Source organism: Xiphias gladius, chromosome 2, assembly GCF_016859285.1.
Source record: "Xiphias gladius isolate SHS-SW01 ecotype Sanya breed wild chromosome 2, ASM1685928v1, whole genome shotgun sequence".
In the NCBI taxonomy this organism is placed as follows: Eukaryota; Metazoa; Chordata; class Actinopteri; order Istiophoriformes; family Xiphiidae; genus Xiphias; species Xiphias gladius.
Window position 1 is genome coordinate 22545510 of NC_053401.1, and position 23401 is coordinate 22568910.

The window sequence follows — 23401 nt, forward strand, 5'->3', positions numbered from 1 at the left end:
TTTTTCTTTATTAAGTGCTAAACTTTTTTGGTTCTATTTTTCCTGTTTTGCAGCATATACATCTTGCATATAAGTACTGAAGGTTTTTGTACAGCTGCTGAACCAACTCCAGTCACTGTGAGTCTCGAGCACAATAATAAACAGCAGAATCTTCAGTCTTCAGACTGTTCATCTGCAGATACAGCTGCTGTCTGCTGTTGTCTCTGGAGATGGTAAACCGGCCTTGGACTGACTGAGAGTAGGCAGTGCTGCCACCACCGCTATTGATAGCAGAAATCCACTCCAGTCCTTTTCCAGGAACCTGTCTGATCCAGGCCATATAGTAGCTGCTGAATGTGAATCCAGAGGCTGTACAGGTCAGTTTGTGGGATTCTCCAGGCCTTTTAACCACTGGTTCAGATTCTGTCAGAGTCTGAGCATCAACACCTGTCAAGATTAAAAGGAAACATCATATGTATTAAGATAGAAACTCAAATAGAAATTATTTAAGATCAGCATCAGTGAAACTCTTCACCTGCCCAGCAGACAGTTAAAAGCAGCAGCCCGGTCCTATAGTCCATCATGTTAAACTGTGTGTCCACTGTCCTCTGTTGTCCTCTCTGCCGTCAGTTAAGTAGAGGTGGAAGACATCTGGGTTTTGCATTGACTCCTCCTCACAGGAATGAAAGAGTTGGAGAGGACTTGGCAATCGTTTTCTTCTTACTGTTGAACAAGGACAGCTTATATTCAAGTAAATTAATTTGATTGATGAAATCTGAATTTAATTTTCTTTCTGAGCTTGTATTCTCTCCTGATGTCGAAGTTTCTGTAACATTAAATGTTTTTTTTGTTATTTTTTTTCCCCTTAAAATTAGACTTTTGTCTCAAAAAGTTCCCCCAAAATAGAATATATAGCCAAAAGTACAGCACACACAAGAAAAATCAACACTGAACAATTATTAAAGTAAAGGTTTTGCAGCATTTTCAAGCCAACTCTAAATTAATAGATGTCAGAGTTTCCTAAATCAAAGTAGGAATTGTTTTTGCTCATGAAACAAACTCTTTGACAAATAATAGCTGAAATTAAATTTTGTTAAGTAACACATTCTTGGTTGAAGTCTACAAAGGGAATTTTAAAGTGTACATAACTTACACTGAGTAAAAACATGTAAATGTCAAAGTCTGGAATAGATTATCAACATTATCTCCATCATTCATCTGACTCTTCAGTGAATCTAAGGTTTTTATTAGTGTGAATCCACTGAAAGCTCCTCACAGGATCCAGCTGCCGGCAGCTGTATCAGAGCTACAGAGAACATGGTTGATGTTGAAGCTGAACTGATGAGATTTTCTGTCCGCTCACTGACATACACACATACTTCACTTCCTTATGAGGAAATTTCATTTGAATATTGTTGAATAATTACATTTCTTTTCTTTCAAGAAAGTAAAGGAACAACAAAATCATGTGAACATTATGAAGACTTGTGTTTCCTGTTGATGGTTTGAGATTTGCACTTTTTCATAATAGATGTAAATCCAAAAAAAAGGAGAGAAAAAAAGGCTTTAACTGCCCTCCAAAGGTTTAAAGTAGAACTCCAATATATGGTCTAAATAGACAGATACTTAAAAACAGATTGAGACAGCAACAATGATGATGATGAAGATGTTTAGTTTTTCCTTTTTTCATTGTGTTTGACCACTTTCTCACATGTGTATCGTGAATAAACATGACAAAAAAGACAAAAAAGAAGAGTCACTCGCTATACTTTAGCAGATGTCTGAAGACAGAACTCTAAATCTGTGAATAGGCAAATATTCACCATCTAAGCAGCAGCCCTGTTCAATTGTCCGTCATGTTAAACTGTGTGTCCACTGATCTCTGTCATCCTGTGTACAAGGAAGATTACTGAGTTTCCACAGAGACCTGGCAGATCATGGTCACATGAATGTGAGTCAATGTGGAGCTAAATAAAGGAACCTATTATCATTAATATTATTGATATTATAATATAAAGAATAAAAACACTTAAATGTTTTAAGAAAATCTTTGGTTCAGTTTGGAGTCTGGAATTAACTTTGTAGGATTTATTTTCCAAAAACTGCTATTGTGTAATTAACATCTGGAGGTTTTTCCAATGTCCCTTTTAATTGTCTTTCAATGAGGCTTAAAACCTGCCTGATATTTATATTTAAATTGTTTACTGAGAGTCATTTCATGACTCACTCAAATTCCTGTTATCAAAAAAAAAATCTCAACCAGTTCAAATAATTGTTGGAATTTCTGTTTTCAGCACAGGATGTTTTTTATGTGCCTAAAGTTATTTTTGGAGATCAGTTTGAAATGAAAACATTACGTAAATTTAAGTCTATCGATTGAAATAATTGTTATTAATATGCTCAGAATTAATATAATATGATGTAATAGCTGGGATTCTTGCAGTGATAATAAAACATATTGTCTGAAATTAGCATTGCAATAAATGTAATACGGAGAAAAATGAATGTTCCTAGTTGTGGTGGTAAATAGAGGAAGTAGTTTTCTTATCTCTCCTGTTACTGTCTCTCACTGTGTCTCTCTGGCACATTAATACACTGCTGTGTCCTCGGTTTTCAGACTGTTCATCTGTAGATAGACTTTACTGCTGGAGTCGTCTCTGGAGATGGAGAATCTACCCTGGACTGACGGTAGGTAATACATAGGACAACTATAAGTTTCTATATAAGCAGTCCACTCCAGTCCATTACCAGGAGCCTGTCTGATCCAGTTCCACTCAGAGCTTCCAAACTTAAACCCAGATGTTGTGCAGGTGAGTCTGAGGGATTCTCCAGGTCACTTAACTGCTGGGTCAGACTATGTTATGGTCTGACCTTTCATTACCAATTGAAACTACACAACCACCACCAGGAGTGTCAGCTTTCTGTCAGCCATGTTGACAGTGTGTTTATTATGTCTTCAAATCCATGAATCCTCCTTAAATATGATGTAAACTGGATCCCTGTTAGGATTTGTTTACATTGAGCTCCTCCTACATCACATTCTGCTTTTAAAGTTAAATTCAAGAGACTGAAACAGCATAACAGAAAATAAAGCACCATTTTAACACTTAACAAATACTGATTTAAGACGTGTAAATGCGTTGATTTATCTGAATAAATAGAAAAACTATAATTTTTTTATTTTTTATATTTTTACATGTTTGCTTTGAAGGATCCTGCAGATTTGTTTTTCTATAATTGGACTCCCTCAACTGATTTGCATAAAGTCTTCACTGCTGTTGACTTTTTAATTATTGTTAAAATTTAAAATAGTTGAATTCAGATATTCTGTTACAATTGATTGTACTTGTAATAATCACATTTTAAAAGATTTTTTAAATCGTGTGTGTTTATTTCTTCGTGTTACGTAAAACAGCAGTTAACTGAAAGCAAGTTAATCTAACTGAACGCTGCTTGATGTGCTGCAGCTGGTTGAAGGCCTGGATTTCTTTAAACTTCTGAAGGTTTCAGTTCTCAAATTGTGTTTAAGACTGCAGACATACAGAGAAACTCTGAGCCTTGGGAGGAAATGAACTACCTAGCAACTTAAACTTATGTGACGATATGCAAAATAATAATTGTTGTAATTTAAGAAAAAAATGTCTGCTGACTTATCTATTAATGATGTGTAAGAAAGTGCTCTTTTTTTAAAATCAAATTTGAGAAGAAGAAGAAAAAAGTAAAAACATTACAGTTAAGGACAGTTAAGTCAGAGTACGTCAGAAACAACAGGTTGAACCTCCATTTATTCTGTAAACTCCAGTCTTTGCACTATCATGTTTATTCTGTCATTTTAACAGCACTCCAATCTCCTGAAAAATAAGACAAATAAGAAGACTTGTTAATCTCATGTGAGACAAACAGCAAAATCATTTAACTACACAAACTGTTTATTGCTCAGCTACTGTCTCAGTCGAGGAGTCGTTTTAATGAAGCTCTGTTAAGCAAGATGCCTATTTAATAATATGATTTCTACATTTGTATCTCTGTTTAAAAATATCTTTCTATTAATATTTCTATCATTGGTTCCCAAAGTGTTTGGTGTAACTTTATTCTATCATTTTCTTGAGCTACTTGAACTATGGACATTAATCATGTGAGATAATTGTGGTAAAGATGAGGACAGTAGGTTTTTGTACAGCTGCTGAACCAACTCCAGTCACTGTGAGTCTCGAGCACAATAATAAACAGCAGAATCTTCAGTCTTCAGACTGTTCATCTGCAGATACAGCTGCTGTCTGCTGTCATCTCTGGAGATGGTAAACCGGCCTTGGACTGACTGAGAGTAGGCAGTGCTGCCACCACCGCTATTGATATAAGCAATCCACTCCAGTCCTTTTCCAGGAACCTGTCTGATCCAGGCCATATAGTAGCTGCTGAATGTGAATCCAGAGGCTGTACAGGTCAGTTTGTGGGATTCTCCAGGCCTTTTAACCACTGGTTCAGATTCTGTCAGAGTCTGAGCATCAACACCTGTCAAGATTAAAAGGAAACATCATATGTATTAAGATAGAAACTCAAATAGAAATTATTTAAGATCAGCATCAGTGAAACTCTTCACCTGCCCAGCAGACAGTTAAAAGCAGCAGCCCTGTCCTATAGTCCATCATGTTAAACTGTGTGTCCACTGTCCTCTGTCGTCCTCTCTGCAGTCAGTTAAGTAGAGGTGGGAGACATCTGAGTTTTGCATTGACTCCTCCTCAGAGGGAGGAAATGACAGGATATAATCAGTTGAGGTTTGGTGAAACTGGGGATGCAATGATTAGTCTACACAGGTCAGTTCATTTCAAGTTCATTTGTGACTATATTGTTTTGAATGAGGCACATTAAATTGTGTGAGATGTTTGTCCCAACACACATACTGTCCCAGGATTGTCAACCGCTTCTCAGAGGCCTTGTCTAACTCCAGGCCTCTCTCCAGGCATACTTCTACAGTACCAACTCCAATTTTAATACATGCCACATTAAAAAGAAGAATATTTTGACACGTTAATATAACTCCCAGTAACAGAAAATGTCAGAGGACTGCAACATACATACTGAAAGATTATCATACAAAGAGAAACATGGGTTATGGAGTAAAACTTGCTGGCAAAGGGCAACAAAGGCAGCTGTGACTGAGCAAAGGTGGCAAAGAACAATATCACCTGAATAAATGAAATAAGAGAAACCACTGCCTTCACTGTGATCTGGTCATTTTTGCATTAAGCGTTTATGGTTATATTGTCATACATCATTGTTAAAGTTTTATTTTTATTGACGTATTTCTTTAGGAAATGAACAAACAATGAATCTATTCAAACAAAAACACTGAAACCGCAGCCTTATTAATGGCTGACATCATAACTGTTCAAGACTCCTGACAAGAACAAGAATTAAATAATTCTGACTCTTGTCATTATCTGTCTTTCAGTTGATTATGTCAGATGCTTTGTTGCAGAAGTCATTGCGAACTCAAATAATAACTCAAATCAATAAAAAGGAATAACCTGTTGTTGTGGTGAAGTCTGAACGCTACAAAATGCTTTTGTGGCATTTATTTTAAATGATATGATTCACAATGAGTGTGGAGTTAGAATATCGGAGGCTCTATGTCAGTCAGGCTGCAGACAAGTAAACAGGCTTTTATCAGGCACCTTAACAGGGAATTCACAAATCTCAGGGAAAAAAAAAAAAGCAAGACAACTCAACAAATGCAAAAAGAGTGTCAGGAAACTCTGAATTAACTAAGGTGAATAATCAGGACAAGGCGTGACCGATTTGTGTGTGTGTGTGTGTGTGTGTGTGCATAAAAATGCAGAGTACAATCTACTACATGATTTCTAAGATTGTTTAAATTCAGTGTAAGTGTTGGGAATGAAAGAGGCATCTTAGCCTATGGGCATATTCAAAGGTATTTAAAGATCTGCTCCCGTTAGATGATTAAATGTTTCAGGATAAACTGTCCAAAAAAGAGCAAGTCCTTCCACTTTACAGGACAGAGGGACCGAGAGACAGAGCTGAAAGGTAAAGAGACATAAAGACTAAAGCTTAGGAGAAGATCAGTGCTGGACTCTGAGAGAGAGAGAGAGTGAAGAACCAGACTGAGACACCAACAATAAAGACGTTGATCAGTGTTTCAGCATTTCTCCTTTTTCCATTGTGTTTGACCAGTTTTTCACAGGTACAGTTGTTAGAATTTGATTTGAATATAAATCTCTAGTTCAGTCCAGGGTTTGAGTGTTAGTGAGTTAAGATCGATGAGATAAGCGGAGACAAGTGTTTCCTCATAGTTACAGAGGCCAGATAAACTTGACACTGCTTCCCTCTAGTGTTTTTTTTAAAAGGAAACTGCTTTTCACTGCCATAATGTAACTGACTTTATACGCCAAATAATATATACTGTACATTATTGTGGCTGAAATGTGTAAATGTTGTATTTCTGATATTCATACCTGGACTCTGACTTCAGTGTATTGTTGTGTTGTCCTTGGATGTTTTGCGAGGAAGGGACCGTTTCAGTCAGACATTTTCTTATATGCTATATGTGCTTAATGGTTATTTTGGTAAGTTAATGATGAATGTTTGATTTTTCGGGATTTTATTAAAAATAACATCAATTTAAGACAAAATAGGATTATATTTTGACTCATGATCTAGAAGCCCCTTGAGGGGCAACACAGTATCTGCCTGTGTCCAGGCTTTGTAACCACTGGTTCAGATTCTGTCAGAGTCTGAGCATCAACACCTGTCAAGATGAAAAAGACAACTTCACATGATTTAAGATGGTTACATTATGTCAAACGGTGATTAACGCTGTGTCAAATGAAGTTCATTAAATATTTTCACCTGCCCAGCAGACAGTTAAAAGCAGCAGCCCTGTCCTATAGTCCATCATGTTAAACTGCGTGTCCACTGTCCTCTGTCGTCCTCTCTGCGGTCAGTTAAGTAGAGGTGGAAGACATCAGGGTTTTGCATTGACTCCTCCTCAGCTGGATCTCAGTTAATGTTTAATTTATTAGCTCATACACAAACACAAGACATTCTTACTGTGAGGTGAGAGTGCTTGACACTGAGCCAACATACCACCTTACTATCAGAATAAAGAGGTTTGTAAAGGCTGGGGCTGCTGTAAATTAAACAAAACCCAATGACCTCTTTTTTTCTTCCTTAAGATGCAGCGTACGGCCGTTACAGAAATGATGCGCATGAAACTCAATCTGTCCTCATTTGCCATCTCTCTGCTTCATCACATTAAAACTACCGCTTGTGTAGCACACACATATGGAGAAATGGCTTGAAGCTCTGCAACAGATACAGTGTATTAGTGTATGTTTGTGTGTTTAGCTGCACAATCTGAAATACTGTTAACACCGGGGAAATGTCTTGGAATGATCAGCCATCCAGGAGGTTTCCCCCAGTGAATGCCAGTACACCATCCAGCACAGACACAACAACAAATGTCTGTAACAACAAACTGAATTGATGGACAGATGGATGGAATGGAAAATGAAGTTTGGGTTTAGTCTTTTTTTTTAAATAATCTTCATTCAGTATGTATGTGTGTATGATTTTTTTCATGGAAAGAAAATATTTACTTCTGGAGTTAAGCTCTAACACAGATATCTGAGTGGTAATATTATTGTTGTGTTGTGAGACGGTGTATGTGTTTGTGTGTGTCGATATGTGTGTGTTCATGTTTTTCCTTATTAAGTGCTGAACTTTTTTGGTTCTATTTTTCCTGTTTTGCAGCATATACGTCTTGCATATAAGTGCTGAAGGTTTTTGTACAGCTGCTGAACCAACTCCAGTCACTGTGAGTCTCGAGCACAATAATAAACAGCAGAATCTTCAGTCTTCAGACTGTTCATCTGCAGATACAGCTGCTGTCTGCTGTTGTCTCTGGAGATGGTAAACCGGCCTTGGACTGACTGAGAGTAGTAAGTGCTGCCACCATCGTATCTGATAACAGCAATCCACTCCAGTCCTTTTCCAGGAGCCTGTCTGATCCAGGCCATCCAGTAGCTGCTGAATGTGAATCCAGAGGCTGTACAGGTCAGTTTGTGGGATTCTCCAGGCCTTTTAACCACTGGTTCAGATTCTGTCAGAGTCTGAGCATCAACACCTGTCAAGATGAAAAGGAAACATAATATGTTTTAAGATAGAAACTCAAATAGAAATTATTTAAGATCAGCATCAGTGAAACTCTTCACCTGCCCAGCAGACAGTTAAAAGCAGAAGCCCTGTCCTGTAGTCCATCTTGTTAAACTGTGTGTCCACTGTCCTCTGTCTCCCTCTCTGCAGTCAGTTAAGTAGAGGTGGGAGACATCTGAGTTTTGCATTGACTCCTCCTCACAGGGAGGAGAGAACTACATTGGACTTGGCTTGCAGTGTAACTTTTGGTGAAACTGGGAAATGAATGTTCAGAAGTCATTCCTCAAAGTCTGACATTTTTTAATTTCATTTGTGTAAAATTATTTATGTGCATTAAAAAACACTTTTCCCACGTTTCCTTTAATAACACTTCAACATCCTAGTTTATGTTCAGATATCTGACAAAGATCATGTCATTATCCTGAACATTTAAAATATAATTCACCTTGCCATCATGGTTTCTCATTACTCCCTATAAGCATATTTGGCAGCAGATGAGCTAAATAATCACCAGGATCTATGAACATTTTTTAAAAATTGCACTTTTCTTTTCCATCTCAACCATAAAATGTACCAATGATTTGATTCCTTTTGGGGTTTTGGACATTTTATCTTTCTAATTATTTTCTGATGTAGCCAAGCTTGAAATCTAATCAAAAAGTTTCCAGCTTGTTCCATGTTTCACACTTAATTAATGTAATTTATGCTTTGCACTTGTGAATGTGAGATGGTAAGTTTAGTGTTACATAAAGCTTTGGCATTACAGAGAACTCTGTCTGTTACTGTGAGTGATTTAACATCATGAAGAGAATAGATGTGTTTACGATATGTAGAAATCTGATCGAAGTGATTTTGCAGGTGGTGAGAAAGCTCGGATGCCACTGAGATCACATTGTTACTTGTTGTCTGTGGAGGGTTTTGTGCAGCTGCTCCACTGTCTCCAGTCACTTTGTCCAGCACGGAAGTAAAGACCAGAATCTTCTGCTGTCAGATCCTTGACCTGGAGGTACTGAGTGCTGCTGGACTCATCTTCAGTCATGATGGAAGGACTTTGAAAGGAGCTGCCATAGACAGCAGAGTTTGAACCTGTGTTCATTTTCCCAATCCACTCCAGAGCTTTCCCTGGCCTCTTTCTTTTCCAGTGCATATTGTAGCTTGTCATGTCAGAGCCAGATATGATACATGACATCTTCACTGTCTCTCCAGGTCTTCTCACCTCAGAGGGAGACTGGTCCAGTTTGATCTCATCCAAACTCCTGTAAGTACAAGAAATGATGAACATTATCCAACAAACTAGTAAATCACAGGTTGGACATTTAGAAAAGAGTTAAGCAGAATTGATTTTCTCACTCTGAATAGTAACTACAATTAACAAACTCCAGGGCAAATGTAATTTCCATTCTGTGATAAACGCCATAGTTCAATGCTCTTTGACTGTTTTTTCAAAAATGTATTAACCTGTCCCTGTGTTCTGCTAGTTGTTGATGTGTTTATAGAGAGGGAAGAGTTTGCATAGACCTCCCTCTACCGGTTTAAAGAGGAAACAAGTTACAAAGACATTTTCATAAATTGAGTATAGATTAAACAGAGGAACACGTAAAACATTTCCAAAACAAGTGCTGGCTAATGATTTCTGGACTGATGAAGTAGGGGAACAAAATGTTTATTTTCAACACTGAAAATCTCAAACTCAAAAACTGAACAAACACAAAAACTTCTCTCTACCATTCAGCGAATTCCATAAACGTTCATTATTATGAGATCCGCAAAGAGTACTGTTTTTTAATTAATGTTTCCATTTAAAACATGTTGGTTACAATGTAGATTAATATTAGCATAGTAATAATAATTGTTTTAATAGTCAAGTATCTTCATTAAGGTCACGAGACCATGCTAAACATCTATTTACAGTATATACGCATGAGTGTTGAGGAATCATGTCAAATACATAGTCACATGCTTACTTTAACTAAGTGAGACTACTGACACTGGGTTAAACTTATTGACAATAATTAAAGTGCAGTTTATTTTGGTATCAGGTTATTTTATGTCAATGCTCAGTCACCACCTGTAAACATATTCGGCAGCAGAGCACAGGAACAGATCCTATGCCTCAGACTGCTAATTTGTTTTTGTTTTTTGTTTTTTAACCTGCTTTACATTAAACTACAGAAACTATAGACAACAGACAATAGACAGAAATTAGATATTAAATTTCTGGACTGATGGAGAATGAAAAAAAAAGCTTATGTTTTCCAATGATAATCTTAAATAATGGTGCAGCAGTTTAGGGATTTAATTTTCACATTGGTAAGATTACAGAAAGGAAGTTTGCATCCGATATCTGTATTTGTCCATACTTTTGAGGAGACAAAGCTACTGTTTAAGTAAGCTTTGTCAGATGTTATTCACCCCCCCAATGCATGGCAACAGGAAACATGTGTTACCCATCTTCTCTAGATATCACAATACACACATACACAAACACACACACACAAAATAAATAAATAAAGAAAAATGAAATTGATTAAAAATTGAAATACTTCACTACTCCTCTGTCTATTAGGAGCAAACATTTCCTCTATTATTCCCTAAATTTATGAACATTCATATGAATATTTATCAACTCAGTAGACTGGTAGTGTCTTTATTAAACGTAATATTAAGAACGTGTGTATGTGTGTGGTTCAGTCACATGAGTCTCTGGGTATTTGACAAGGTCTGTTGGTGGTTTATATCACAGTGGAACCAACTTCTATACCACTGTGCACGTACACAGTAATAAACAGCTGTGTCCTCAAGCTGCAGATTCTGTCCTGTTAATGTCACAGAACTGGTAGAAGTGTATGTGTGGTAAAGGAACTTGTTCTTCAGAGCATCGTTTTGATAAAAGTCACCTCCTCCCCAACGATGAAAAATCCAGTTCATTGGTTTTCCTTCACGATGTCTGATCCAACCTGTTGCATAGCTGTTATCAGTCAAAGAATAACCAGAGACCTGACAGGTGATGGTCAAAGTCTGTCCAGGCTGCACGACCTTTGAGTCTGGCTGGATGAGATCAATACTGTTCACACCTGTGGAAACAGAAATCAACATTATCTCCATCATTCATCTGACTATTCAGTGTTTTCTAATGTGTTTATTAGTGTGAATCCACTGAAAGCTCCTCACAGGATCCAGCTGCCAGCAAAAGTATCAGAGCTACAGAGAACATGGTTGATGTTGAAGCTGAACTGATGTGAGCTCTTCTGTCCTCTCACTGACACACAGACACACACTTCACTTCCTTATGAGGAACCTTCATTTGAATATTGTTGAATATTTACATTTCTCTTCTGTCAAGAAGGTAAAGGATTATGAAGATGTTTTTCTCCTTTTTAAGTGTGTTTGACCACTTTCTCGCATGACAAAAAAGACAAAAAAGAAAAGAGTCACTCGCTATACTTTAGCAGATGTCTGAAGACAGAACTCTAAATCTGTGAATAGGCAAATATTCACCATCTAAGCAGCAGCCCTGTTCAATTGTCGTCATGTTAAACTGTGTGTCCACTGATCTCTGTCATCCTGTGTCACAAGGAAGATTACTGAGTTTCCACAGAGACCTGGCAGATCATGGTCACATGAATGTGAGTCAATTATTTTTGGAGATCAGTTTGAAATGAAAACATTAGTTAAATTTAAGTCTATTGATTGAAATAATTGTTATTAATATGCTTAGAATTAATATAATATGTTATATTAGCTGGGATTCTTGCAGGGATACTAAAAATTATTGTCTGAAATTAGCATTGCAATAAATGTAATACGGAGAAAAATGAATGTTCCTAGTTGTGGTGGTAAATAGAGGAAGTAGTTTTCTTATCTCTCCTGTTACTGTCTCTCACTGTGTCTCTCTGGCACATTAATACACTGCTGTGTCCTCGGTTTTCAGACTGTTCATCTGTAGATAGACTTTACTGCTGGAGTCGTCTCTGGAGATGGTGAATCTACCCTGGACTGACGGGGAGTAATACATAGGAGAACCTATAAGTGTCTATATAAGCAGTCCACTCCAGTCCATTACCCGAGCCTGTCTGATCCAGTTCCACTCAGAGCTTCCAAACTTAAACCCAGATTTTGTGCAGGTGAGGCTGTGGGATTCTCCAGGTCTTATAACTGCTGGGTCAGACTATGTTATGGTCTGACCTTTCATTACCAATTGAAACTACACAACCACCACCAGGAGTGTCAGCTTTCTGTCAGCCATGTTGACAGTGTGTTTATTATGTCTTCAAATCCATGAATCTTCCTTAAATAAGATGTAAACTGGATCCCTGTTAGGATTTGTTTACAGTGAGCTCCACCTACATCACATTCTGCTTTTAGAGTCAAATGCAAGAGAGTGAAACAGCATAACAGAAAATAAAGCACCATTTTAACACATAACAAATACTGAAAACAGCAGTTAACTGAAAGCAAGTTAATCTAACTGAACGCTGCTTGATGTGCTGCAGCTGGTTGAAGGCCTGGATTTCTTTAAACTTCTGAAGGTTTCAGTTCTCAAATTGTGTTTGAGACTGCAGACATACAGAGAAACTCTGAGCCTTGGGAGGAAATTAACTACCTAGCAACTGAAACTTATGTGACAATATGCAAAATAATAATTGTTGTAATTTAAGAAAAAAAATGTCTGCTGACTTATCTATTAATGATGTGTAAGAAAGTGCTCTTTTTTTAAAATCAAATTTGAGAAGGAGACGAAAAAAGTAAAAACATTACAAAACATGGACAGTTAAGTGAGAGTACGTCAGAAACAACAGGTTGAACCTCCATTTATTCTGTAAACTCCAGTCTTTGCACTATTATGTTTATTCTGTCATTTTAACAGCACTCCAATCTCCTGAAAAATAAGACAAATAAAAAGACTTGTTAATCTCATGTGAGACAAACAGCAAAATCATTTAACTACACAAACTGTTTATTGCTCAGCTACTGTCTCAGTCGAGGAGTCGTTTTAATGAAGCTCTGTTAAGCAAGATGCCTTTCTAATAATATGATTTCTACATTTGTATCTCTGTTTAAAAATATTTTTCTATTAATATTTCTATTATTGGTTCCCAAAGTGTTTGGTGTAACTTTATTCTATCATTTTCTTGAATTACTTGAACTATGGACATTAATCATGTGAGATAACTAATGGTAAAGATGAGGACAGTAGGTTTTTGTACAGCTGCTGAACCAACTCCAGTCACTGTGAGTCTCGAGCACAATAATAAACAGCAGAATCTTCAGTCTTCAGACTGATCATCTGCAGATACACCTGCTGTCTGGTGTTGTCTCTGGAGATGGTAAATCGGCCTTGGACTGACTGAGAGTAGTAAGTGCTACCACCGCTACTGATACGAGCGATCCACTCCAGTCCTTTTCCAGGAGCCTGTCTGATCCAGGCCATCCAGAAGCTGCTGAATGTGAATCCAGAGGCTGTACAGGTCAGTTTGTGGGATTCTCCAGGCCTTTTAACCACTGGTTCAGATTCTGTCAGAGTCTGAGCATCAACACCTGTCAAGATTAAAAAGAAACATCATATGTTTTAAGATAGAAACTCAAATAGAAATTATTTTAGATCAGCATCAGTGAAACTCTTCACCTGCCCAGCAGACAGTTAAAAGCAGCAGCCCTGTCCTATAGTCCATCATGTTAAACTGTGTGTCCACTGTCCTCTGTCGTCCTCTCTGCAGTCAGTTAAGTAGAGGTGGGAGACATCTGAGTTTTGCATTGACTCCTCCTCACAGGGAGGAAATGACAGGATTTAATCAGTTGTTGCTTGGTGAAACTGGGGATGCAATGATTAGTCTACACAGGTCAGTTCATTTCAAGTTCATTTGTCACTGTATTGTTTTGAATGAGACACATTAAAATGTGTGAGATGTTTGTCCCAACACACATACTGTCCCAGGATTGTCAACCGCTTCTCAGAGGCCTTGTCTAACTCCAGGCCTCTCTCCAGGCATACTTCTACAGTACCAACTCCAATTTTGATACATGCCACATTAAAAAGAAGAATATTTTGACACGTTAATATAACTGTCAGTAACAGAAAATGTCAGAGGACTGCAACATACATACTGAAAAATGATCATACAAAGAGAAACATGGGTTATAGAGTAAAACTTGCTGGCAAAGGGCAACAAAGGCAGCTGTGACTGAGCAAAGGTGGCAAAGAACAATATCACCTGAATAAATGAAATAAGAGAAACCACTGCCTCCACTGTGATCTGGTCATTTCTGCATTAAGCGTTTATGGTTATATTGTCATACATTATTGTTAAAGTTTTACTTTTATTGACGTATTTCTTTAGGAAATGAACAAACAATGAATCTATTCAATCAAAAACACTGAAACCGCAGCCTTATTAATGGCTGACATCATAACTGTTCAAGACTCCTGACAAGAACAAGAATTAAATAATTCTGAATCTTGTCATTATCTGTCTTTCACTTGATTATGTCAGATGCTTTGTTGCAGAAGTCATTGCGAACTCAAATAATAACTCAAATCAATAAAAAAGGAATAACCTGTTGTTGTGGTGAAGTCTGAACGCTACAAAATGCTTTTGTGCCATTTATTTTAAATGATATGATTCACAATGAGTGTGGAGTTAGAATATCGGAGGCTCTATGTCAGTCAGGCTGCAGACAAGTAAACAGGCTCTTATCAGGCACTTTAGCAGGAAATTCACAAATCTCAGGGGAAAAAAAAAAGTCAAGACAACTCAACAAATGCAAAAAGAGTGTCAGGAAACTCTGAATTAACTAAGGTGAATAATCAGGACAAGGCGTGACCGATTTGTGTGTGTGTGTGTGTGTGTGTGTGTGTGTGTGTGTGTGTGTGTGTGTGTGTGTGTGTGTGTGTGTGTGTGTGTGTGTTTGTGTGTGTGTGTGTGTGTGTGTGTGTGTGTGTGTGTGTGCTTGTGAGTGTCTGCTTGTGTGTGTCCGCTTTTCTGGGTTGTTGGTTATACAAGTATAAAAATGCAGAGTACAATCTACTACATGATTTCTAAGATTGTTTAAATTCAGTGTAAGTGTTGGGAATGAAAGAGGCATCTTAGCCTATTGGAATATTCAAAGGTATTTAAAGATCTGCTCCCGTTAGATGATTAAATGTTTCAGGATAAACTGTCCAAAAAAGAGCAAGTCCTTCTACTTTACAGGACAGAGGGACCGATTCTCCTGCTCTGTGGACCACTGGCTCTGAGGAGGTGAGGGACTGGGGCTTAGAAGCTGAAAAAGACACAGAGTTTAGATGACAGGAAGCCAGCAGACCTCCGGAGCTCCTTCTCTCCTGCTCTGCTGGATACCGACTGCACTCACCTGAAAGGAGAGCCAAGAGGAGGACACTTAGCACAACTGTCATGGTGGAAACTTGGCTGAGTCTGCGACTACAAAGGCTCAAATATAGAATATACTCTATATGCTGATTAGGCTGAATGGGTGGGGACTGTGCATCAATGTGCGAATTTGCATTTTGACCAGTCTGAGATTTTGGAGAGACAGAGCTGAAAGGTAAAGAGACATAAAGACTAAAGCTCAGAAGAAGATCAGTGCTGGACTCTGAGAGAGAGAGAGTGAAGAACCAGACTGAGACACCAACAATAAGGACGTTGATCAGTGTTTCAGCATTTCTCCTTTTTCCATTGTGTTTGACCAGTTTTTCACAGGTACAGTTGTTAGAATTTGATTTGAATATAAATCTCTAGTTCAGTCCAGGGTTTGAGTGTTAGTGAGTTAAGATCGATGAGATAAGCAGAGACAAGTGTTTCCTCATAGTTACAGAGGCCAGATAAACTTGACACTGCTTCCCTCTAGTGTTTTTTTTAAAGGAAACTGCTTTTCACTGCCATAATGTAACTGACTTTACACGCCAAATAATATATACTGTACATTATTGTGGCTGAAATGTGTAAATGTTGTATTTCTGTCCTTGGATGTTTTGCGAGGAAGGGACCGTTTCAGTCAGACATTTTCTTATATGCTATATGTGCTTATTGGTTATTTTTGTAAGTTAATGATGAATGTTTGATTTTTTTCGGGATTTTATTAAAAATAACATCAATTTAAGACAGAATAGGATTATATTTTGACTCATGATCTAGAAGCCCCTTGAGGGTGAACACAGTATCTGCCTGTGTCCAGGCTTTGTAACCACTGGTTCAGATTCTGTCAGAGTCTGAGCATCAACACCTGTCAAGATGAATAAGACAACTTCACATGATTTAAGATGGTAACATTATGTCAAACAGTGATTAACGCTGTGTCAAATGAAGTTCATTAAATATTTTCACCTGCCCAGCAGACAGTTAAAAGCAGCAGCCCTGTCCTATAGTCCATCATGTTAAACTGCGTGTCCACTGTCCCCTGTCGTCCTCTCTGCGGTCAGTTAAGTAGAGGTGGAAGACATCTGGGTTTTGCATTGACTCCTCCTCACAGGGAGGAAACAGCTGGATCTCAGTCAATGTTTAATTTATTAGCTCATACACAAACACAAGACATTCTTACTGTGAGGTGAGAGTGCTTGACACTGAGCCAACATACCACCTTACTATCAGAATAAAGAGGTTTGTAAAGGCTGGGGCTGCTGTAAATTAAACAAAACCCAATGACCTCTTTTTTCTTCCTTAACCTGCAGCGTACGGCCGTTACAGAAATGATGCGCATGAAACTCAATCTGTCCTCATTTGCCATCTCTCTGCTTCATCACATTAAAACTACCGCTCGTGTAGCACCCACATATAGAGAAATGGCTTGAAGCTCTGCAACAGATACAGTGTATTAGTGTATGTTTGTGTGTTTAGCTGCACAATCTGAAATACTGTTAACACCGGGGAAATGTCTTGGAATGATCAGCCATCCAGGAGGTTTCCCCCAGTGAAGGCCAGTACACCATCCAGCACAGACACAACAACAAATGTCTGTAACAACAAACTGAATTGATGGAAAGATGGATGGAATGGAAAATGAAGTTTGGGTTTAGTCTTTTTTTTTTAATAATCTTCATTCAGTATGTATGTTTGTATGATTTTTTTCATGGAAAGCAAATATTTACTTCTGGAGTTAAGCTCTAACACAGATATCTGAGTGGTAATATTATTGTTGTGTTGTGAGACGGTGTATGTGTTTGTGTGTGTCGATATGTGTGTGTTCATGTTTTTCCTTATTAAGTGCTGAACTTTTTTGGTTCTATTTTTCCTGTTTTGCAGCATATACGTCTTGCATATAAGTGCTGAAGGTTTTTGTACAGCTGCTGAACCAACTCCAGTCACTGTGAGTCTCGAGCACAATAATAAACAGCAGAATCTTCAGTCTTCAGACTGTTCATCTGCAGATACAGCTGCTGTCTGCTGTTGTCTCTGGAGATGGTAAACCGGCCTTGGACTGACTGAGAGTAGTAAGTGCTGCCACCATCGTATCTGATAACAGCAATCCACTCCAGTCCTTTTCCAGGAGCCTGTCTGATCCAGTTCATACCGTAGCTGCTGAATGTGAACCCAGAGGCTGTACAGGTCAGTTTGTGGGATTCTCCAGGCCTTTTAACCACTGGTTCAGATTCTGTCAGAGTCTGAGCATCAACACCTGTCAAGATTAAAAAGAAAACATCATATGTATTAAGATAGAAACTCAAATATTAATTATTTAAGATCAGCATCAGTGAAACTCTTCACCTGCCCAGCAGACAGTTAAAGCAGCCCGGTCCTATAGTCCATCATGTTAAACTGTGTGTCCACTGTCCTCTGTCGTCCTCTCTGCCGTCAGTTAAGTAGAGGTGGAAGAAATCCGAGTTTTGCATTGACTCCTCCTTACAGGGAGGAGAGAACTACATTGGACTTGGCTTGCAGTGTAACTTTTGGTGAAACTGGGAAATGAATGTTCAGAAGTCATTCCTCAAAGTCTGACATTTTTTAATTTCATTTGTGTAAAATTATTTATGTGCATTAAAAAACACTTTTCCCACGTTTCCTTTAATAACACTTCAACATCCTAGTTTATGTTCAGATATCTGACAAAGATCATGTCATTATCCTGAACATTTAAAATATAATTCACCTTGCCATCATGGTTTCTCATTACTCCCTATAAGCATATTTGGCAGCAGATGAGCTAAATAATCACCAGGATCTATGAACATTTTTTAAAAATTGCACTTTTTTTCCATCTCAACCATAAAATGTACCAATGATTTGAAACCTTTTGGGGTTTTGGACATTTTATCTTTCTAATTATTTTCTGATGTAGCCAAGCTTGAAATCTAATCAAAAAGTTTCCAGCTTGTTCCATGTTTCACACTTAATTAATGTAATTTATGCTTTGCACTTGTGAATGTGAGATGGTCAGTTTAGGGTTACATAAAGCTTTGGCATTACAGAGAACTCTGTCTATTACTGTGAGTGATTTAACATCATGAAGAGAATAGATGTGTTTCCAATATGTAGGAATCTGATCGAAGTGATTTTGCAGGTGGTGAGAAAGCTCGGATGCCACTGAGATCACATTGTTACTTGTTGTCTGTGGAGGGTTTTGTGCAGCTGCTCCACTGTCTCCAGTCACTTTGTCCAGCACGGAAGTAAAGACGAGAATCTTCTGCTGTCAGATCCTTGACCTGGAGGTACTGAGTGCTGCTGGACTCATCCTCAGTCATGATGGAAGGACTTTGAAAGGAGCTGCCATAGATAGCAGAGTTTGAACCTGTGTTCATTTTCCCAATCCACTCCAGAGCTTTCCCTGGCCTCTTTCTTTTCCAGTGCATATTGTAGCTTGTCATGTCAGAGCCAGATATGATACATGACATCTTCACTGTCTCTCCAGGTCTTCTCACCTCAGAGGGAGACTGGTCCAGTTTGATCTCATCCAAACTCCTGTAAGTACAAGAAATGATGAACATTATCCAACAAACTAGTAAATCACAGGTTGGACATTTAGAAAAGAGTTAAGCAGAATTGATTTTCTCACTCTGAATAGTAACTACAAGTAACAAACTACAGGGCAACTGTAATTTCCATTCTGTGATAAACGCCATAGTTCAATGCTCTTTGACTGGTTTTTCAAAAATGTATTAACCTGTCCCTGTGTTCTGCTAGTTGTTGATGTGTTTATAGAGAGGGAAGAGTTTGCATAGACCTCCCTCTACCGGTTTAAAGAGGAAACAAGTTACAAAGACATTTTCATAAATTGAGTATAGATTAAACAGAGGAACACGTAAAACATTTCCAAAACAAGTGCTGGCTACTGATTTCTGGACTGATGAAGTAGGGGAACAAAATGTTTATTTTCAAGACTGAAAATCTCAAACTCAAAAACTGAACAAACACAAAAACTTCTCTCTACCATTCAGCGAATTCCATAAACGTTCATTATTATGAGATCCGCAAAGAGTACTGTTTTTTAATTAATGTTTCCATTTAAAACATGTTGGTTACAATGTAGATTAATATTAGCATAGTAATAATAATTGTTTTAATAGTCAAGTATCTTCATTAAGGTCACAAGACCATGCTTAACATCTATTTACAGTATTTACGCATGAGTGTTGAGGAATCATGTCAAATACATAGTCACATGCTTACTTTAACTAAGTGAGACTACTGACACTGGGTTAAACTTATTGACAATAATTAAAGTGCAGTTTATTTTGGTATCAGGTTATTTGATGTCAATGCTCAGTCACCACCTGTAAACATATTCGGCAGCAGAGCACAGGAACAGATCCTATGCCTCAAACTGCTAATTTGTTTTTGTTTTTTGTTTTTTAACCTGCTTTACATTAAACTACAGAAACTATAGACAACAGACAATAGACAGATATTAGATATTAAATTTCTGGCAAATAATTTCTGGACTGATGGAGAATGAAAAAAAAAGCTTATGTTTTCCAATGATAATCTTAAATAATGGTGCAGCAGTTTAGGGATTTAATTTTCACATTGGTAAGATTACAGAAAGGAAGTTTGCATCCGATATCTGTATTTGTCCATACTTTTGAGGAGACAAAGCTACTGTTTAAGTAAGCTTTGTCAGATGTTATTCACCCCCCCAATGCATGGCAACAGGAAACATGTGTTACCCATCTTCTCTAGATATCACAATACACACATACACAAACACACACACACAAAATAAATAAATAAAGAAAAATGAAATTGATTAAAAATTGAAATACTTCACTACTCCTCTGTCTATTAGGAGCAAACATTTCCTCTATTATTCCCTAAATTTATGAACATTCATATGAATATTTATCAACTCAGTAGACTGGTAGTGTCTTTATTAAACGTAATATTAAGAACGTGTGTATGTGTGTGGTTCAGTCACATGAGTCTCTGGGTATTTGACAAGGTCTGTTGGTGGTTTATATCACAGTGGAACCAACTTCTATACCACTGTGCACGTACACAGTAATAAACAGCTGTGTCCTCAAGCTGCAGATTCTGTCCTGTTAATGTCACAGAACTGGTAGAAGTGTATGTGTGGTAAAGGAACTTGTTCTTCAGAGCATCGTTTTGATAAAAGTCACCTCCTCCCCAACGATGAAAAATCCAGTCCATTGGTTTTCCTTCACGGTGTCTGATCCAACCTGTTGCATAGCTGTTATCAGTCAAAGAATAACCAGAGACCTGACAGGTGATGGTCAAAGTCTGTCCAGGCTGCACGACCTTTGAGTCTGGCTGGATGAGATCAATACTGTTCACACCTGTGGAAACAGAAATCAACATTATCTCCATCATTCATCTGACTATTCAGTGTTTTCTAATGTGTTTATTAGTGTGAATCCACTGAAAGCTCCTCACAGGATCCAGCTGCCAGCAAAAGTATCAGAGCTACAGAGAACATGGTTGATGTTGAAGCTGAACTGATGTGAGCTCTTCTGTCCTCTCACTGACACACAGACACAAACTTCACTTCCTTATGAGGAACCTTCATTTGAATATTGTTGAATATTTACATTTCTCTTCTGTCAAGAAGGTAAAGGATTATGAAGATGTTTTTCTCCTTTTTAAGTGTGTTTGACCACTTTCTCGCATGACAAAAAAGACAAAAAAGAAAAGAGTCACTCGCTATACTTTAGCAGATGTCTGAAGACAGAACTCTAAATCTGTGAATAGGCAAATATTCACCATCTAAGCAGCAGCCCTGTTCAATTGTCCGTCATGTTAAACTGTGTGTCCACTGATCTCTGTCATCCTGTGTCACAAGGAAGATTACTGAGTTTCCACAGAGACCTGGCAGATCATGGTCACATGAATGTGAGTCAATTATTTTTGGAGATCAGTTTGAAATGAAAACATTAGTTAAATTTAAGTCTATTGATTGAAATAATTGTTATTAATATGCTTAGAATTAATATAATATGATGTAATAGCTGGGATTCTTGCAGTGATACTAAAACATTATGTCTGAAATTAGCATTGCAGTAAATGTAATATGGAGAAAACTGAATGCTCCTTGTTGTGGTGGTAAATAGAGGAAGTAGTTTTCTTATCTCTCCTGTTACTGTCTCTCACTGTGTCTCTCTGGCACATTAATACACTGCTGTGTCCTCGGTTTTCAGACTGTTCATCTGTAGATAGACTTTACTGCTGGAGTCGTCTCTGGAGATGGAGAATCTACCCTGGACTGACGGGGAGTAATACATAGGAGAACTATAAGATTCTATATAAGCAGTCCACTCCAGTCCATTACCAGGAGCCTGTCTGATCCAGTTCCACTCAGAGCTTCCAAACTTAAACCCAGATGTTGTGCAGGTGAGTCTGTGGGATTCTCCAGGTCTTATAACTGCTGGGTCAGACTATGTTATGGTCTGACCTTCAGTACCAATTGAAACTACACAACCACCACCATCACATTCTGCTTTTAGAGTCAAATTCAAGAGAGTGAAACAGCATAACAGAAAATAAAGCACCATTTTAACAAATAACAAATACTGATTTAAGACGTGTAAATGCATTGATTTATCTGAATGAATTAAAAAAAAACTATAATTTTTTTATTTGTTATATTTTTACATGTTTGCTTTGAAGGATCCTGCAGATTTTTTTTTCTATAATTGGACTCCCTCAACTGATTTGCATAAAGTCTTCACTGCTGTTGACTTTTTAAATATTGTTAAAATTTAAAATAGTTGAATTCAGATATTCTGTTACAATTGATTGTACTTGTAATAATCACATTTTAAAAGAATTTCTTACATTTTGTGTGTTTCTTGCTTCGTGTTACTTAAAACAGCAGTTAACTGAAAGCAAGTTAATCTAACTGAACGCTGCTTGATGTGCTGCAGCTGGTTGAAGGCCTGGATTTCTTTAAACTTCTGAAGGTTTCAGTTCTCAAATTGTGTTTGAGACTGCAGACATACAGAGAAACTCTGAGCCTTGGGAGGAAATTAACTACCTAGCAACTGAAACTTATGTGACGATATGCCAAATAATAATTGTTGTATTTAAGATAAAAATGTCTGCTGACTTATCTATTAATGATGTGTAAGAAACTGCTCTTTTATTTAAATCAAATTTGAGAAGAAGAAGAAAAAAGAAAAAACGTTACAAAGTATGGACAGTTAAGTGAGAGTACGTCAGAAACAACAGGTTGAACCTCCATTTATTCTGTAAACTCCAGTCTTTGCACTGTTACGTTTATTCTGTCATTTTAACAGCACTCCAATCTCCTGAAAAATAAGACAAATAAGAAGACTTGTTAATCTCATGTGAGACAATCAGCAAAATCTTTTAACTACACAAACTGTTTATTGCTCGGCTACTGTCTCAGTCGAGGAGTCGTTTTAATGAAGCTCTGTTAAGCAAGATGCCTTTCTAATAATATGATTTCTACATTTGTATCTCTGTTTAAAAATATTTTTCTATTAATATTTCTATCATTGGTTCCCAAAGTGTTTGGTGTAACTTTATTCTATCATTTTCTTGAGCTACTTGAACTATGGACATTAATCATGTGAGATAATTGTGGTAAAGATGAGGACAGTAGGTTTTTGTACAGCTGCTGAACCAACTCCAGTCACTGTGAGTCTCGAGCACAATAATAAACAGCAGAATCTTCAGTCTTCAGACTGTTCATCTGCAGATACAGCTGCTGTCTGCTGTCATCTCTGGAGATGGTAAACCGGCCTTGGACTGACTGAGAGTAGTCAGTGCTGCTACCACTGCCACTGATAGCAGCAATCCACTCCAGTCCTTTTCCAGGAGCCTGTCTGACCCAGGCCATAGCGTGG

General features: G+C 37.7%; 7 gene segments (V, D, J or C); all 7 read right to left on the bottom strand.

The window, feature by feature from the left end:
• Nucleotides 1-124: 124 nt before the first annotated feature.
• Nucleotides 125-563, bottom strand: LOC120802227 (the record flags this gene model as incomplete). The annotated part of the segment is given in 2 exon segments: nt 125-426; nt 515-563. Coding segments are annotated over 2 exon segments (351 nt in total), but the record flags the coding sequence as incomplete, so codon positions are not given.
• A 3499-nt stretch (nt 564-4062) lies between these two features.
• LOC120802221 lies at nt 4063-4628 on the bottom strand. The segment is given in 2 exon segments: nt 4063-4491; nt 4580-4628. Coding segments are annotated over 2 exon segments (363 nt in total).
• A 3192-nt stretch (nt 4629-7820) lies between these two features.
• Nucleotides 7821-8265, bottom strand: LOC120800923 (the record flags this gene model as incomplete). The annotated part of the segment is given in 2 exon segments: nt 7821-8122; nt 8211-8265. Coding segments are annotated over 2 exon segments (348 nt in total), but the record flags the coding sequence as incomplete, so codon positions are not given.
• A 781-nt stretch (nt 8266-9046) lies between these two features.
• On the bottom strand, nt 9047-9433 carry LOC120804142. The segment is given in 1 exon segment: nt 9047-9433. A coding segment is annotated over 1 exon segment (387 nt).
• Nucleotides 9434-13378: 3945 nt separating this feature from the next.
• On the bottom strand, nt 13379-13826 carry LOC120800905. The segment is given in 2 exon segments: nt 13379-13689; nt 13778-13826. Coding segments are annotated over 2 exon segments (360 nt in total).
• Nucleotides 13827-15429: 1603 nt separating this feature from the next.
• On the bottom strand, nt 15430-17894 carry LOC120804147. The segment is given in 3 exon segments: nt 15430-15501; nt 17459-17760; nt 17850-17894. Coding segments are annotated over 3 exon segments (419 nt in total).
• A 785-nt stretch (nt 17895-18679) lies between these two features.
• LOC120804155 lies at nt 18680-23394 on the bottom strand. The segment is given in 2 exon segments: nt 18680-19040; nt 23309-23394. Coding segments are annotated over 2 exon segments (447 nt in total).
• Nucleotides 23395-23401: the final 7 nt, after the last annotated feature.